This window comes from Gopherus flavomarginatus, chromosome 3 (assembly GCF_025201925.1).
Source record: "Gopherus flavomarginatus isolate rGopFla2 chromosome 3, rGopFla2.mat.asm, whole genome shotgun sequence".
Classification (NCBI taxonomy): Eukaryota; Metazoa; Chordata; order Testudines; family Testudinidae; genus Gopherus; species Gopherus flavomarginatus.
Genome location: NC_066619.1, coordinates 150,462,433 through 150,481,112, shown reverse-complemented (window position 1 = coordinate 150,481,112; position 18,680 = coordinate 150,462,433). Strand labels below are relative to the sequence as shown.

The 18,680-nt window shown below is 41.5% G+C and overlaps 1 protein-coding gene across 6 annotated transcripts in view; it reads left to right on the top strand.

Moving 5' to 3' along the window:
* Positions 1-18,680, top strand: part of SLC20A2 (solute carrier family 20 member 2) — a 71,970-nt gene that overhangs the window by 14,506 nt on the left and 38,784 nt on the right. For 2 of the 6 annotated variants that reach the window (XM_050945012.1, XM_050945013.1), the window contains exons 1-2: positions 4,903-4,999; positions 10,387-10,936. In XM_050945012.1, the coding sequence (XP_050800969.1) occupies positions 10,648-10,936 (289 nt within the window). In that variant the 5' untranslated portion in view covers positions 4,903-4,999; positions 10,387-10,647. Of the gene's footprint in view, positions 1-4,902; positions 5,026-8,798; positions 8,989-10,386; positions 10,937-18,680 lie in introns of those variants that run through there. The other 4 variants (XM_050945008.1, XM_050945009.1, XM_050945011.1 and 1 more) reach the window with 4 other exon arrangements.

The following is an 18,680-nucleotide window of genomic DNA, read 5'->3' as shown; positions in this document are numbered from 1 at the left end:
TTTGCTTATATTTAACAAAGCAACTTGTAATACAAAATATTATAAATGTGCATTTAAATCCAAGGAAAAAACTCCAGTCCCTTCTCGTTCTATTTGCCTCATGATATATTTACTTTACAAAATGTTCCTGTCCTGTACAATATCAAATAAACTTTAAAAAAATTGAACTGGTTATCAGTCTTCCCAAAATGTTCAGCCCAAAAGAACTAGGAACTTTTACTTCCCAACTTCTCCTCTCCTCAAATCCCTGCTCCTCTTCAGGCTCCTGGGGAAACAGGATAAGCTTGTTCGTGTGCTGCGTAGGCCCATGGACGTTGGCTTTGCGTGACCAAAGGTTGAAGGTATGTTCCAGAGTCGAGTGTTCTTCACTGAGCAGAGCTTGTGATCAGCTTCTTCCCGTCTAAACCAAGGGACTGTTTGATGAGGCACTTGAACTGATTCCACTGGCCAGGCAGGGTGAGAGGTGACCTAAAGTAGCTAGGGCCCAAATCATATAGGGAGTTAGAAGTTGAAACCATCACCTTGAATTGCCCTTTAAAATGAATTGGGAAGCCCTTGGAGACCATGGTGCACAGGTATCATGCGAAGTACTGCTAAATGCTTTTGCCAAGCTGTTCAAAAATCACCTAAAGTTTTGGGTCTTGAATAAATAAAGTGATTTTCAAAAGTCAGAATGGCCAGCAACTCCCATTGATGTTAGTGGGGAGCTGCTGGGTGTTCAGGACTTCTGAAAGTCAGGTTACTTATTCAGAAGCATAACTTTAGGTTCTTATTTTTTAACATCTTGGCCCCTGTATGAAGCATCTCCAAATAACAGCTAGCCATGTTCTGCACTACCTGAGTGATTTTCAAGCTACACGTGATATTGCCTAATATGTTATGATCATGTAACTATACCTCATTGTTTATAATCAGTATGTGCAAGGGGGCCTTTAAAGTTTGCTTGACATGTATGTTTAAAATCTTAACGTTTAATATAGTTTTCTGTATTTAATAGTGTTTCTGATGAAGGTAGATAAGAAATCTGCTGGTCTTTCTAATCTGAAGAAAACAATGTAACTGTAATGGTGTCCTACCTTTAATAAACTGTTAGTTATTTTTTGCATCATGACTAAATGCTTGGCTTTGGGGGTTGGGATTTTTATATATCAAAAATTTATAAGATTAGTTGTTGATAGGTATAGTTCTTTAATGAATAATTTGTATAATTTCACTTTGGAGTAAATAAATGTAATTAGATGAATTTATTAATGTGTTGGAAATGGTTTAGAGTTTATGATAAGGGAACAGACATTTTAGACACCATAATGGACAGTATATCCTGACTCACCTTCCTAGCCAACAACTGTATTCAAACCAGTATTATTTTGCTAGGTAAAGAAACAATGAAAATTCCCATGTAACTGAATTACTAAACTATAATTGGGTTCAAAGTGTCTGCTTTTAGAGATTTTATCAGTGATGTCCATTTTTAAACATGCACTGTATTACTGTATATGGCTTACTGATCCATTAGTAGCTCCCAGCTAATGTGAGACACTCCAGTACTTCAGTGATGGGACCATATAAACACCTGGATAGACCATCCGTTCTGAGAAGTTACTCCTGATGCAATACTAAAACCTTTTCAGGATTCTTCAGCTGCTGGCGCACAAAAAATCAGCTACCATCCATTAGATTGGAATATGAAAACCTGAAGATTTATCAGTGTCTGTATATGGTTCTACCCATTGCTGATGTTTCTTCCAGCTTCGCTTGTTTCATGATACTTACCTTGTTCAGCTAGGCTTTCCTTTGAGGCACTCTTGTTACTGGTATTCTTTTAAGATCTCTATTAAAGCTTTACTGTAAAAGTGAGGGACTTTGTGTGATTTTACTACTCTCCTATCTTGAGATGCGGCTGCAGGTATCAGAAGAGAAAATCCCTATGAATATAGGGGAAAACATCCCTCTAGAAACCCAAATATTAGTAGAATCACAGGATTAGCAGATTAGGAGGGGGTGTAGTCAGCAGCCTCTTGGTTTGAATTTGATAAAGTTCTCCGTACAGCCCAATGCCCCAGAATTGAGCATGAATTGCAGCAGACAGTTTTCACAATTTTGGGTTATTTTGGATGGTGGAAATATATTTTTATTGATTCTGAATAAATTACAAAGTAAATTAATGCTATGGTTGAATCTTGTGTAGACCAAGGAGCTGTTAGAGGAACTTGTGATAGATGGATTTGATGAAGACTATACCAAAACCTTTTGTATTTCAATGGGCTAGATATTTGAATTTTGATGGGAATTAGGTTGTTTTTCCATACTCAAATCTGTTCCTCATAATTTTTTGTTTTTATTCTTTGCTTTACCTGTTTCTTCAGTGGTATGCTGTATTACATATTCATATTTTAAATATGATAGAAAACCTTTCTGGGATTATGAGTTTTCTCCTGACTGAGGTCCACGATGTTGATTAAACAGAACAAAAACTTTAAAGAGGTTACCTTTTATTATATTTACTTTTGTTTGATTTAAAGGTTTAGATATTTTTGTCTATGCGGTTTAAAATGAAGGATAAAATAATCTCTGTGACAGGGCCAGCCTGTGGAAGGTTGCACAAAAAACAACCACAGACAACTGTGCTCTGGGGTCTGAGTCAGAAGTGGAGGTTGGAAGTCCTGATTTTTTGATTAGCAGTAAATATATCTTTTAAACCAGATATAAGCAATTCTTTTAATCTGGGTGCATTCATTCATTTTTACTGAGTGGGAGTTTGTGAAAATTAGGGTTGGGTTTGGGTTTGGGGTTTCATTCTTGGAAATTCTCACTTCACAGCTGGAACAGAAGAGATAGATGAGACTTCAAGAGGGATATATATATACTGGAGTTTTATTAAGCCAGATGTCAACAGGCCAGCAGTGACAAACAGAAGGAATATATTTTAAATCCATCTCTGTCTTTACATGCTAAAGACTGTTCCAAAAAGTAGATATTTTGCATTCTCTCTCCCATCAAACCTAGGGCCCAATGCTACAGACATTGATCGTGATAGTGTATTCAACCATGAGTAGTCCCCTCATTAGGATTACTTGGGAGTACCTTTAATCAGATGTGTAAGAATCTGCAGGATTGAACCCTGGTCTGTATTATTAAAACAGTGTCAATAGGTATGGAAAGGCCAATAGGAAAGTTCCAGGTGCTTCAGGCTTTCATGCCTGAAACTTGTGAGCATAGTCATCAGTTATTCTAGAATCAAAAGGAAACACTCTACAACCAAACACAGCGATGTGATTTCCTAACTAAATTATCAAGTGTTAAGCAAGCTTAATAGCATTTTGGATCTTGAACATAATTAAGGCAATCTTTTCTCTCGGGGGTTGTTGACTGAAAGAGAGGACTGAATTGTATCTTTGACTTTAGGCGACTATGCGTTGTTGTTTTGTAACTGGAGTTTTGCCCTACTGATTCTTTATGTGGAATACAATGTAGACTTGCTAGAATGTCTGAGACTCCTTGTAAAGAACTGAGTCACCTTTCAGTTTCACTAAATTACACATGGATGACTGTGATCACCAACTTAATCTGGGAACAGACAACTAGTTTAGACATCTCTAAACACTCCTTACTAAGAGAGATATTTTATTCACAAATTTTAAAGGTTGGATTTTCAGAACTGGCTGCATAGTTAGCCTCCTAAATCCATATGTAGGCACCGAAATCAATAGCCTGATTTTTCCCAAGTGTTTACCACCCAGCAAATTCCATTGCTTTCAGTACTTTTTAAAAACAAGCCACTGTTTAGACACCTAAATATGGACTAGAACAGGGATCGGCAGGCTTTCAGAAGTGGTGTGCCGAGTCTTCATTTATTCACTCTTAATTTAAAGTTTCGCGTGCCAGTAATACATTTTAACGTTTTTAGAAGGTCTCTTTCTATAAGTTTATAATATAACTAAACTATTGTTGTATGTAAATTAAATAAGGTTTTTAAAATGTTTAAGAAGCTTCATTTAAAATTAAATGAAAATGCAGAGCACCCTGGACCGGTGGCCAGGACCCGGGCAGCGTGAGTGCCACTGAAAATCAGCTCACATGCCGCCTTTGGCACGTGTGCCATAGATTGCCTATCCCTGGACTAGAACTAGGGTCATAACTATGCATCGAGTTCTACATGTTTTGGTCAAAATGTTCAATTTAGAACATAATTTATTGGTAAACCTGAAAACTGTCAAATTAAGTTTACTGAAATCTGAACCATTATGATTGAAATTTTACAGTAAATATTTTTGCATATAAATCAGTTTTTCAGTTGTATGCTAAACTTAAAATAGTAATGCAAATATCTTTTATAAAGCTAACCCAGGTGCTCCTTTGGAGGAGAGGGGGATTAAATCTTTGCTAATGTATATTAATAAGACTTTTTAATTTGTAGGAAAATGGATCAAGGAATTTTTATTGAGTATTTTAATGTGAAGTTTTATAACAAAGTTTTGTGTGCTTGGGCCTCAGTCCTGTAAAAATTCATGCATATGCTTAACTTTATGTACTCTGAGTTGTCCCATACAAGCCAATGGAACTACTACTAACATGAGCGAAGTTACACACAAGCAAACATCTCTTTAGTACTATTAATTCAGTTTTCATAATGTGAAATAGGTAAGATATTTGGTCCTGCTTTTGAATAGCAGACTCGTAATTTTTTAAAACTACTTGATGGTGCTAAAAATCCAAGCAGTGACTTCTGAAAATGAGATTTTCCCCCTATCTGTACCAGTGCTTTGAAAGGGAGAGGGGTGGAAGAGAACATTGTTTAAGATGAGCTTTATTGGATTGGTTTGTATGGTTAATATAATCATGACGCTATCTTGTTTGATCAGTGCCCGCCCCCAGCAGAACTTGTTAAGAGGAGGCAGATTTTCACTTAGTGAATAAATTCCTGGACACACGTTGTTGCTTGTCGGTGTTGTCTTGGCTGTCTCCTGTGTTGGAGTTAATTTTATCCAGGATCTGCTGTGTAAGTTGTAGAACTGTTTACCCTATGTAAGTTTGTATGTTCAGTTGTGGCTCTGCTGAATGTGATAAGATATCTATTTTAGATTTCAGACTCTGTATACAATCAGGAGGGAAGCCACTTGAAGAATTAATTTAGCTCCTCTTTCTCTTTGAAACCGCCTGTAAATATTAGATGAATTTTCAAGATCTGTGTGTCTTTACAAAATCTATTTTTGGTATCCTTCAATACTTATTGTTTGGTTTCTAGTCCAGGAACTAAAGTCTGTAGTGTCAAACAATAAAAAGGTTTGATTGATTAGAAAGTTTCTTCTCATTTGCTGCAGGACAAAATCTCAGTTCTTCCAGCAACAGTTTTTAATTTAAAACCGAACGAGCAACAAGGACTTGTAGCTGCTTGCATTTGTTTCCTCAGCCTATTTCTTTGATTTCTTTATGTGGTGAATTGAACCTCTTTAAATAACTAGTTAAACATAACTGCTGTTTGTATTTTCAGTGACTCTTTTCTGCAAACGTTCTGAGTTCATTTCACCAACAGAACAAAATGCCCATGTTTAGTATTTTATATGGGTTGAACAGGAACTGTACAGAGAAGCTTGATCTTAAAAATATGTGTAAAGGAATTTTTTAGCTGAGATGGGGGCAAGTATTTTTAACCTTTCAGTGGGAGAGGGAGGAACTGTAGGAACTAATAAATGAAAGTGTCCTCTGGAAATTTTAGTAGCAGAAGCTCAGACCCTCCCCCACCTATGTTAAATTTGATCTGAGTCCTTAAAAAAACTATGAATAGCAGTACTGCTGCCCTGCAAAGTAATTGCTTAAAGCCTTCTTAAACTTTAACGTGAGGGCTGGAGCTGAAATAGGAATTGGCTGATATACTGACTGCTTCTATGTGTACAGTGTTGGGTTGCTTTTTTTAAAAGAAGTCAGGGCACCTCTGGTGTCCTGGAGCATAAAACTTGTATCATAGTTGGCCCTGTGACAAATGCGATGCCTGTAATTTGGAGCCATATAGGGATGTTCTTTGCCTAGAACTGCTTGAATTACAGCACCTTTCATCTCATGGATGTACTATCTGCAGCTTAAATAGATAATGTGTCAGTGTTGTGGACTGTGGAGGAGTAAGGGGAGATAAGAATTATTAATGTGAATTTTAATTTGCTTGTATCTTCAGTTACCAGATGTATTTGATGGTAATAGAATAGTGTGCAAGAGCAATGGGATGCTGTAAAGTCTGTAGAGCTATAGATCAGGAAGGAAAACTGGACACTCTTTCTTTTTGAATGAAAAACATGATTACATGAGAGTTTGAGGGGTGTGTAATAACCTACTAAGCGCTCTGGTGTACTACATTTTTAGACAAGACTTTCAATTAGTGGTAGCTAGAAGTGAACCTGCTTTTCATTACGATCAAATGTGATTCCTTAAAAGAGAAATGTCTATTGTTTTGAACACTGCAGGGGGAAAATCCTGTTGTCTTGTATGTTTTATCATCTAAACTTTTCTAAAGGGTACTATTTGTTACATTTGCACCTAGAAAATGGTAAATTTATCCTTTAATGTTTGCTAATATTCAAGCAGCAAAAAGTGCTTTTTAAACTGAATCTCCCTGAAAAGAGGAATTGTAATTCACCTTTTCTCTTGCAGAAGAGATTAAAACATGTTAGCCTAAATCAGCTGTTGTGGGGGGAAGAGGTAATGCACAGCAAGGTTCACGTCAGTTTAATTTTTGCCATTGCCTGAATAGATTGCATCCTAGTTTTCATCAGAGGGAAGATTAAAAGACACCCTGTGGGTTCTCACTCTCTGGTTGCATGTTTCCTCCATGCAGCATATTTGTTTTTTGTCACTTGTTGGTAATGTATTCTAGCTGACCCCTTAGACTCTGAATTTGGCTTTGAGAGTGTCGCTTTCACCTTTCACCACTGTTGTCTGATGGTTCCTGGCCCTCAGATTTCTCTTTCTAATAGCAGTTTGTTTGGCTAGAAGGGTAAAAAACTGGCAACTTTTATGCTCTAAATTTCTCACTAGTTTTTCACAAAGGGTTTTTCTGTCTATAGTTGAAAATTTACCAGAATAGCTGTTTCAGCATAGTTATTTTGGTATAAGCCCCTGTGTAGACACTTTTACTCCCCAACAGGTATTTTGGTAAATTTCCAAATGCAGACAAGCACTAAGATGAAGTGTTAGTGTTACACCCCAAGTTCATTCCAAAGGTCCCCTCTGAATTCCACCAAATCAGGTATGCACCTACCTGTTTTCTACTCCAACCCATACACCACCATAGAAAACAGAAGCTCCATTCCCTGGATATCCATCAAGTTTCGCTGTCCACCTGCAAAGGGCCAGACCCTTCAGGAAATCTCTGAGACTCTTCATTACCATTGCTGAACAGATGAAAGGGGAAGTAATCTCACAGAGACTCTAAATGGATCTCAGATTGCATCCTGCTTTGCTGTGAGTCAGTGGAGACTTTTCACCCAAAATGTAATGCCACACTCAACCAGAGCTCTGGGTACCTTGGTGGCCTCTCTTTAGGGTCTCCTTCTCCTGAAGATCTGTAGAGTGGCAGCACAGGGTTCTGTGCGTAACTTTACTAGACGTGATGCCCTAATACAACTGTCTTCAGCAGATGCATCCTTCAGTACAGTGGTCCTGTAGTCTGTGGTGTAGCATAGTTCCTCAATGAGACGCCCAGAGCAAATACCCATAGGGACTGCAACTTGAAGAAGGAAGGACGGTGACTTATCTTACGATAATTGGAGTTCTTGAAGACATTTGGTCCCAATGAATATTCCACTACCCAACCTACTTCAGATCCTTTACTAAGTATTCGCAATAGAGTAGGAACTGGAGAGGGAATCAGTCCACATTGCCCCTTATGCCCTTGCTTCGGATCATGAGAAAACTCAAGAGTGCAGACATGTATCAACAGATGACAATAGTAAAAATCTTCCAGTTTCAGGTGCATGAAATGCATGTACACTCCCAATGGAATATCCATAGGGACCACACGTCTCAGAGAGCTCCAGTTATTGGAAGGTAGGTAAGTAATTTTTCTTTTTGCCTGGCTCCCTGTCTTCATCTCCCCTTCATGATAATTCAAGAGGGGAAAAATCTGCTGGGGGTTTACACAGATGATGATGAAGCTTTTTAAAAAAAAAGTGTGTAAAAATATGTCTATTGGCTCCTGTTGAGAAAGTTTAAGGGCTTGAGAGGACGGAGATGAGGTTTGTGTAATTGTGTATGTGTGGAGAAATAAACCAGGCTTTTTGTCTCTTGAAATCCATTCTTTTCTGTCAATATTTTGTTTGGAAAATCTGAAGTAGCACAAGAGAAAACTTTAGCCAAAGGATGTCAGAACTCTGTCTGAAAGCTACACAAGAACCACTGGAAAATGTATATTTGAGTATAATAGATCCAGTAGTGCATCATACTGTTCAATGAACTAACTAGCTTTCCCTAGGAGGAAAAGAACCTTACATTTATTGTTGTTTAACTTTTTCGTTAAATATCTGTTCTGTGACCTGGATACATCTAGATGCATGTAGGTACACTGTGAAAAATCACAGTATGTTCCAGTGATTGGAGGGCCATAAAAGGCTCCAATATTCCCACTACCCAAAAGCAGCAATAGATAAATATTTGGAGACGTCTGACCTTCTCATTTAGTGTTTATGTGGGGGAGGGATAGCTCAGTGGTTTGAGCGTTGGCCTGCTAAACCCAGGGTTGTGAGTTCAGTCCTTGAGGGGGCCTGTTGTAAACAGATGGTTAAGGGTTAATGTCTCTCTTACCTGTTAAGGGTTAAGAAGCTCAGTAAACCTGGCTGACACCTGACCAGAGGACCAATGAGGGGACAAGATACTTTCAAATCTTGGTGGAGGGAAGTCTTTGTTTGTTTTGTTCGTTGTTCGCTCTTGGGGCTAAGAGGGACCAGACGTTCAACCCAGGTTTCTCCTATCTTTCTGAAACAGTCTCTCATGTTCAAAATAGTAAGTACTAGCTAGAAAAGGCGGATTAGTCTTATGTTTGTTTTCTTAGCTTACAAATGTGTATTTTGCTGGAAGGAGTTTTACCTCTGTTTGCTGTAACTTGAAATATCAGGCTAGGGGGGAGGGAGTCCCTCTAGGCTATATAAATATGACTATCCTGTAAACATTTTCCATCCTAATTTTAAAGAGATAATTTTTACTTTTTCTTTCTTTAATTAAAAGCTTTCTTGTTTAAGAACCTGATTGATTTTTTCCCCCCTTGTTTAAGACCCAAGGGGATTGGGTCTGAACTCACCAGGGATTGGTGGGGGGAAAGGAGGTGGTGGGGAAGGTTAATTCCTCTCTGTTTTAAGATCCAAGGAGTTTGGATCAGTGGAGCCTCTCAGGGTAGCCCAGGGAAGGGAAAGTCTGGGAGGGGGAAAGGAGGGGGGATGGTTTATTTCTCCTGGTTTTAAGACCCAAGAGGTTTGAGTCTTGGGTTCCCCAGGGAAGGTTTTGAGGGAACAGAAAGTGTGCCAAACACTATATTTTGGCTGGTGACGGTGCTATCAGATCTAAGCTAGAAATTAAGCTTAGAAGTGTCCATGCAGGTCCCCACTTTTGGACGCTAAAGTTCAAACTGGGGGAAAAATACCTTGACAGGGCCACCTAGGGATCTGGGGCAAAATCAGTACTTGGTCCTGCTAGTGAAGGCAGGGGGCTGGACTCAGTGACCTTTCAGGGTCCCTTCTAGTTCTGTGAGATAGATATATCTCCATATACACCTCTTCCCCAATATAACGCTGTCCTTGGGAGCCAAAAAATCTTACCATGTTATAGGTGAAACCGCATTATATTGAACTTGCTTTGATCCGCCAGAGCACGCAGCCCCGCCCCCCTGGAGCACTGTTTTACCGCATTATATCCAAATTCATGTTATATTGGGTCGCATTATAGCAGGGTAGAGATGTATTTTCAAAATTAAGGACCAGGTCCTCACCTGCAACTGGTGTAAATTCATATAGTTCCATTGAAGTCAATGGGGAAAGGCCAATTTACATCAGCTGAGGATCTGCTTCTAGTTAAGCCTTTCACTTACTGCAAGAAAAAAAAAGGCATCTCGTTTTTCCGAGAGGACCAGTCACGTTGTTTGCTTAGAATTTAAAACAAAACAAACTTTAAAAATACATCCTTTCAAAGTGACCCAGTACATTTTTCAGTCACTGATAACGCTAAAAACCTGTATTGCTTTTGAGTTGACCTAATTTTAATCTTGTCTGAATTGCTTTATGGTTAGCACTGTCACGTGCCAAAAATAGATCCCATTAGTGGATTTAAATAATTTCTTTACTTCTGAAAGGACACACTATTACAAGCTTTGCAGACTGTTTCACTTTTTCAATCTTTCTTCTGTTCCAGGACAGGACACTGCAGTTGTACCAGTTTTGAAGCAAAATATGGAATGTGTTTCACTGCTGACGGAACAGAGCCAAATGAACAGTATTGACAGTAGTTTGAAAATCAGCAGTTAGCAGTTTGTTCACTACCCAGCGGTTTCCAGAGAGAACTAATTGTTTACAAGAAATCTGCTTTACAAATCCGTTACAATAACCCTCCAACTTTGTCTATTTAAATATTTGCAAAGGGGAAGTATTTACCTACAGGCACACTCTGGGAAAAATGGCAATGGAGGAGTACCTGTGGATGGTCATTGTGGGTTTTATCGTTGCTTTTATTTTGGCATTTTCAGTTGGTGCAAATGACGTTGCCAATTCTTTTGGGACTGCTGTGGGCTCTGGTGTGGTCACTTTGCGCCAGGCCTGCATTTTGGCTTCAATTTTTGAAACCGCTGGCTCAGTATTACTGGGAGCTAAAGTAGGAGAAACGATTCGGAAAGGTATCATTGACGTTAATCTGTACAACAGCACGGTGGATCTGCTGATGGCAGGAGAAGTTAGTGCAATGGTTGGTAAGTAACCATCTTTCATTTCTGAGTAAAAATAGACATCTAGTTACAATCCCAGGTTTCAGAGTTGCAGCCGTGTTAGTCTGTATCCCCAAAAAGAACAGGAGGACTTGTGACACCTTAGAGACTAACAAATTTATTTCAGCATAAGCTTTCATGGGCTACAGCTCACTTCTCCCATTCATCATGCATTTTTCTATGCCATTTAGACATTCCAACTTTCAGTACTTGCATGTCTGGTTTTTCTTTCTCATTTAAAAGGAGACCTGGACTACTTGTATGAGTCTCTTGCTTTTTTTATTACTTACATTCTAATCACTGATTTTTCTTTAATGTTCATAACTTTTAATTTTTAAAAAAGAACGCTCGTTTTGTAAAATGGATTGACTAAATGGTCTAAAGAGGTACTGAACAAGTGACTTTTAATTTGGAAAAGGTATTAATAGGATAATACGCTATTTATGGCCACACAAAAAATCTTGAAGAAATGGCAGTTTATAGTGAACACCTATTCTGAGGATTTAGTCAAACGGTTAATTTTACTAGAAGATTAAAATATTCACTTAGACTCTTCGCTGACCACATGACTGATTATAATTACTGTATACTTGTTCTAGAGCCACAACAACATTAAAAGGAATACTAGATTAGAGCATGACCAACTTCATGTACTTTTAATCTTTCTGATTCATAGTCCCTCACAGAACTAAAAGATGTTTGTTTTTTCTGTCTACTGACATAGCTTTTGTTTGCTGTTAATCTAAGCCTTAGTTAGATCAAATACTGCATTCAGAGGGAAATGAAATTAGTCCCAGACCATGTTCTTTGTTTCTATGCAAGAAGTGCTGTGAACTTTGGAGATGTGTGATAAGAAGGGACAGCAATAAGCACAGATGCAACCACATTTTTAAAAGGTCAGGGAGAGCCAGAAGGGCCAATTTTCAATGTAAAAAACAATTAAAATGGGGTCAGGGTGGTCACCTCAATCTCACCCTACATGCTCTCTACAACCACTCTACTGTCTTGCAATGTGTTCATTAAAGCCCAAGCTGCTGGAGTCATCTGATTATGTGGAAATATCATCTTATTTTTAAATGAAAGTTTCCACCCCACCCAGCACACGCGACTGTTCCTCCCCATAGAATCTCCCCCACCTCTAGCATCCTCCCCTTCTATAGCCACCCATGCATTTCTGTCTAATTCCTCTAATCTCGCTACAGTTTGCATACAGTGCTTGTCAGCGAAGTGTCTGCTGCACAAAGCCTAACGTAAACAGCTGTTTTTCTCTGTTCTTTCCTCCAGAACACACTTTGTGTGAGCATCGAGTGCTGGTTTCTCTAATACTGTTAAGAGGTTGTGTGCTCTGGGGTGGGGAGTCAGGATACCTCTTCAAAAGGCGAGATGGCGTTCTGTTAGCACGGGTCCCAGAAGATCTTTGCTTTCTTTCACTAGCCAAGAGGAACAGGAGTCAGTCACATGGGTTGCGCCCCTGCCCCCTTCTCTCTTTCCATGACTACTACTTGTGGAGATAAAGCCAAATTCCGGGAAGAAGAGTATAATAATATCTCTGGCCCAGTGCCTGACCTATTGTCTGGTAAATCCTCAGACACTAAGCCCTGGGGGCCGGGGGAGGGGTTGATCTAAGTTATGCAACTTCAGCTACATGAATAACGTAGCTGAAGTCGACGTACTTAGGTCGACTTACCGTGGTGTCTTCACTGCGGTGAATCGACTGCTGCCCCTCCCCTGTCGACTCTGCTTGCGCCTCTCATGGCGCTGTAGTACAGGAGTTCACAGGAGAGGGCTCTGTGGTCAATTTATTATGTCTAGTCTAGACATGATAAATCAATCCCCGCTGGATCGACTGCTGCCCGCTGATCCGGCAAGTAGTGTAGACATACCCTAGGTCTCTCTAGATCTAGGATAGTGCCTTTTTCTAGGTTTGCTAGTACCCCTATACTATATACTTAGACTTGCCAACATGGGGGGGAGGGGGACTCTTAGCACAGACATAGCTGCATAAATTTAAACTGCCACTTGCTCCAGCGCAGCATACTCTGCTTTGAAGTTGAAGTGACACATGTCTGCTGACTGTACATTCTTAATAAACATGATCGCCTTTAGCAGGAAGGCTTCGTTTTCCTCATTTGTATCTATTTGACACCCCAGTCCTGGAAACCTCTAGTCCAGGCAAAGGTGGCCAAATTTGTAAGCATTGAATGCTGCCTGCAAAGGCAACTGGCCAGAAGCTCAAAGAACACAGCTCATTTACAAAGACATTTATATAAGCCAGTCTGAACTTTGTGACCTGTTGCATTCCTGTCCTCCAGTGATGGATTTAAAAAATAAATTCCACATTTTAAATCTCTGAGTTAATGAAATAAAGTTCACTAACCATAAATGCTCTTTTTCTTTGCCTTGATTCCCTCTCCAAATTTCCTTCCTTTCTTATCCATACCAATTGTTTTTTTTTCTTTGTGTTTTTCTCTCTGCCTTTTAATCCGGTTGTTTTTCTCCTTTTCTTTGGGCAGGCTTGGGAAACAATTTTTCTCCTCCTCCCTACAGGGAATGGACTCTTACCCACCATGATCACACTATTGTACACAGTGTCTGCTTTAGTAATTTGAGGAGGGTCTGTGAAATGATTCTTCAGGGCACACCTAAACGTAACTCTCTTTATATAAAGAGCAGAAGCAGCAATGGAGCTTTGCTACTTGGTCTGGGGCTGTGCAGTTCCCAACGTTTAAAATGTTTCATTGAACTGGTTTCCCAATAAACTGGAGGTTTGGGGACCATTAGGATTTGGGGGGCATTTTGGTGAATTTTACCACTTGTATAGCGTCAACCAATTGTCACAATATCCCAGTGCAGTGAATAACTATTACCCCAGTGTTAGTGCTAGGAAACTCAGGCAGACAGTTTAGGTGACCTGACTAAGGCAGCAGAGGGAGACTGTGTCACAGCTGGGATTAGAAAGCCTGGAGTCCCTTGCTCTTAGTCCTGTGCTTGGTCTGTTCTTCCCAGCTGCCTCTTGCACTGTGGGATGCTCTATGGCCACGTGCACAGCACAAGAGCCAGATCAGCAGCAGGCAGCTGACTAGGAGGGGGAACATGCAGCAGCCATGCTCATAGCATTTACCCACAGTTGCAGATTGGTCTGAGGTCCCCCCCAAAATCAAAAATCATGGACTTCCCAAGTCTCAAAGGCCAGCCCTAGGTGGTCATAGTGGGAGCAGTGCAAAGCCTGTGGTCTTTATAAAATAGTGACAAAGATGGAGAATGTTTGTAGTGGCATTATAGCCATGTTGATCCCAGGATCTAAAAGAGACAAGGTGAGTGAGATAATGTCTTTTATTGGACCAATTTCTGTTGGTGAGAGAAACGAGCTTTTGAGCTGCACAGGTCCAGACAATCGGGCCTCTGTGATCTTGGGCTTTGCAGGCTCCAAAAGCTAATTCTGCCCTCACCCAAACTGCATTTCCCTCTGGTCCTCAATCTCCTGCCTTAAGTATCTCCAGGTCACCTTTATTCCTTGGGTCTTACCATCTAATAGTGCCCCAGTTACTTTCTCTCTAGCTCTCCTACCTTCTGCTGGCTGGGGATGATAAAATAAGGGATAGTATCAGACCTTGTGTATTCATTAGCAATCTTGCCACAATTCCAGCATGGCTTTGGTTTTGTTGCACATATTTTTGTGACCTATCAGGGAGGGAATCAAGTATATTCTATTTATATAAAAAAAAATTGCTACATAATTTACAATTTTATATCTGGTTGACCTGTCTGATCTTTTTACAGATTCTACCATGTCTTGTCATTCACAGCACACCCCATGTGCTGGCCTCAAAAGTTCATTTATTCTTATTTTAGAGTAGGACAACAGAAACCTATAAATTACAGAGCAGGTGCTCCTTGTTTCAGCTGCGGCTTCCAATAGGGATAGAAGTGCCAGCTGTTTTGGGACAGAGTCCTGGGATAGATTAGTACTAGTTGACTTCCATACTGAGCTATATGCAGTGCCAAGATTGAATAGCTCCATCTCTGTAAGAGGGAAATTTGATCATGAAATAGCTGATTGAAAATGATAAATCCTTATTCAAACCTGTCTAAAGCATTTTCCTATGTGTACCTTGGGTTCTACCCTCATGTTCGATGATCAGAGTTACATGTGTCAGTTTGGACATCTCAGCCAGACTTTCCTAATCAAAGTAATATTGATGAGCTGGTGCTTACTCAGGTGATAGTTGTCCTAGAAGTGGGCATTGATATTGTAAAATTTCAGTCCTCAGCCTCAGAAGAACTTGTATGGTTTAGGTCCCCCATTTGGAGTCTTTCCCAGAAATCACATTAGGAGTATTGAGCTTCTCTTCTGCTCCTGTCACATCCAGCCCCTGCCTTCCTCTTTTTGAGCAATGCTCAGTTTGACTTGTCTCACCTCTCCCACTCTGTTACTATTATCCACTGCCCACACAGCCCCTCCATCCACCTTCCTCTGTGACTCCTGTCTCTCCCTCTCCTCACAGTCCTTCCACTTGTCTCCCATTGCCTTCCACTTCCATGTTGATGGCCTTTGCCTGCCACTGGTTGCCCCCCTCTTTGCTCTTTCTGCCTTGTTTGATCTTGAACCCTAGATCAACTCGTCTACTTGCCAAAACAGTCTTCACAAAGCACTGCTCCCTCTGGTCTTCCAATTCTGGTCATCACCTTGTCTCCTCAGGATCACCCACCTGTCCCTTATCCGTTGCCGCTCCACCCAGCGCTCCTGTAACTTTCAATCCCCAATGTTTTCTCTGCCATGTGACATCTTCCCTCTCTCTCCTCACTCTCATCCATTGAGTCACTTGTCCTGTTGCTCCTGAACCTTCTCACAGTGCTCTGTTTCAGCACTTCAGGGGCCTCGTCTGGTGCATAATTTTTTCAGCATGTTACCCTGTGAACTCTGAAGGCCCGAGACCTTTCTTGTGAGGCACCCTAGAGAGGCTCCTCTAAATCCTCAGAATAGGAAATTTGAATCAGCCAAGACCCCAGAGTGTCAGGACTGGGACGCATCAGTACACACCCATTTGCCCTCTGCCAAGCCCAGCAGGACAGCTTCCCCTCCAGAGCATCTGGCACTGTCGCCCTGGAAGCAGAGGACTCCTTCAAGCCCTGGCTTCTCTACACAGTTGCAACCGTGGTGCTGAGCTTCAATGAGGGATGGACATAGTGAGAGGGGGCAGCAGCTTCCCGTATGCTTTTGTCACAGCCTTCAACTCCCAGGAGGCTCCATGCCAAGGCCTCCAGAGTTTCCCCGCTTCTAGGAGTGGAGGGGGGTTGGGATTCTGGGTAGCAATACATGCTAAGAGACCTTGCCCAGTCATTGAGGGTCTCTGCAAAGCACTCAGAACTGGCTGCAGCATGTCAGGAGAGGTAGGATCTCTCAGGGCAGCAGGGGTGCTGTTGCTGGTGCTCCTTGGCACAAGAAGATTTGGTCCAGATGCAGAGTTCCGACCTCTAGTGCAGCCCATGTCAGAGCCCTATGAACTTCTGTCAATGCACCAAACCTCACTCATCACAGAGACAATTCAAGCCACTTGAATCCTCTACTTGGGTCAGTCTGTCCTGACTTTGAGCTGAAGGACCTTGCCTGTTAGCAGGAAGGGGAAGGGAAAGCCAAGGACCTCTGCTTTTCCCAGGTGACAGAGCATCCATCCTGGGACCAGAAGGTCCTTGATCTGCCAGAAAAAGTCAGGGAACTTCCTGTTTGTCCGTATGGCCTGCCTAAGGGGTTCCCCAGCTCCTGCAAGTGACAAGTAGAAAAGGGCACAGCAAGGCACCCTGGTCTCTAAGCTATTGAGCATTAGACCTGTTGACCACTTTGACTAAGGTGAGCTGCCCGGTCCAAGAAGCAGCCACCCACTTAGGGAAGATTTATTCAATCCTATAGCCACCAGAGAAAACACAAATTTAGTTCTGGGTGTAAAATCTGTGTCCAGTGCCTGAGAAGCCAAAGTTAGCAGGGACCTGTGAGAAACTGAGCCAGAGGGATTGCAGCCATAAGGAGACTGTGGAGCCCAGCATTTGGAGATATGCCCAGGTTGTGACCTCAATTGCCTGCATCAGGCCAATCAACCTGACTCTCTAGCTTCAATAATTATGGCTTTGAGAGAAGTAACCTGCCTGACCCCATGTGTCAAACCTGTGAGATGGGTCTATTTTACAGTCTCACCATTTACCCCCAGGAAGAGCTGAACTTTATTTTCTGCACAGATTGTGGCTTGCTCTGATTTTGACTCAGCAGAGTTTCCTGGAGTGCTGAAGCCTAAGCCACCATCGCCTTGTGAAAGAGACAGGATGCTGTGGCAGGACTGGAAGACTGCATTTTGATCCGCCAGTGGCATCCTAGATGCATAAGGAATTCAGTCAGCTGGGGATTCGGGGAGAGGCATCCTGCAAGGTCACTATCCAGTGGCCCCTGCCTTCTTTCTGCTCTAATCCCAGTCTTGAACTCTGGGGTATCTCCTACTATCACGGTATAACCTGTTGATGTGTCCTATTGACCCTATTCTTACTCCTTTTTTCATTTCCGCCCTCTATCATCCCTCTTGGCATGCTCTGGTTTTCCAAAACCTAAAAATCCTCTCCCTCCGCCCCATCTGTCTCTTCAACTTCCTTCCTTTTCTCTGGAATATGCATTCTGTTCCCACTGCCTTCCTCCTCTAATTCTCTGTTGCAGTGGTTCTCAACCTTTCCCATACCTGAACTCCCTCAGACTCTGCCCACTTAGCAATACACAAAGGGTATGGTAGCCACTCTGTCCAACACCCGTCTGACCCCCAAGTTGAGAACCAATGTCACCCTTTGTCCGTAGACAGAAGCATTCAGAGAAAACCACTGTTGGTCAGTAAGGTATTCAGCAAGGGCAGAGCCACATTCAGCAAGGAAAATCTTGTGTCTTCCCTGAGCAATATCCAGTTATTCTAAACTTTGCCATGTGAAAGCCAACCGACGTCAGTGTAGAAGAGGAGCAGCCAGTGTTGAATGCCCTTTTCGTCCCATAAAATAGCAAAGAGGGGTGTACTGGTGGGCTTACCTTTGTTAAAGTTCACAACTTTTCCAACCTCAGCTACCTTTTTCAGTTCCACTGACATCGTCTCTGCCACCAAAGCTTCCTGGCAAATTGAACAATGTGTCCAAATGAATGGGATGTACTCATTGCCTTTGACTGGAGCATGCCGAGTTCACAGTCCAGACAGCATTGGCTCTGGAATATTGCCTGAACGTTAAGACCTTGAGCTTGACAAACTAGCATTAGTGTTCTCTTGATGCACTTCTCCAGTTATTTGCTCACACTGTGTCTGTCCCTTAATTGTAAATCTAGTTCCTTCTCTGATTTTTCTTTTCCATGCCTTACCACTTGTCACCCAGCAAAAGAATTGCTGTTCCTGCCTAGGCTGGGATATTCAGCCCCTTTGGAGCATCTCTGTGTTGCTTCATGCACCCCTGGTAGTCAGAGTTGTTGAAAGGGCATTGTGCCCTCCAGTAGTCACCTTCGCAAAGCACCCAAAATACACCACAATGTTCTGCTGCCAAGTAACTGGACTTGCTCCAGCAACATTTGAGACTAAGAACCTCCACAGCGTATTGGTCAAATCTTTCATGTCTCTTTGGGCTTTGCTGGGATATTCATGTCTCATCGGGTATGGAACGGCTTCCGTATGAGGAGAGATTAATAAGACTGGGACTTTTCAGCTTGGAAAGGAGATGA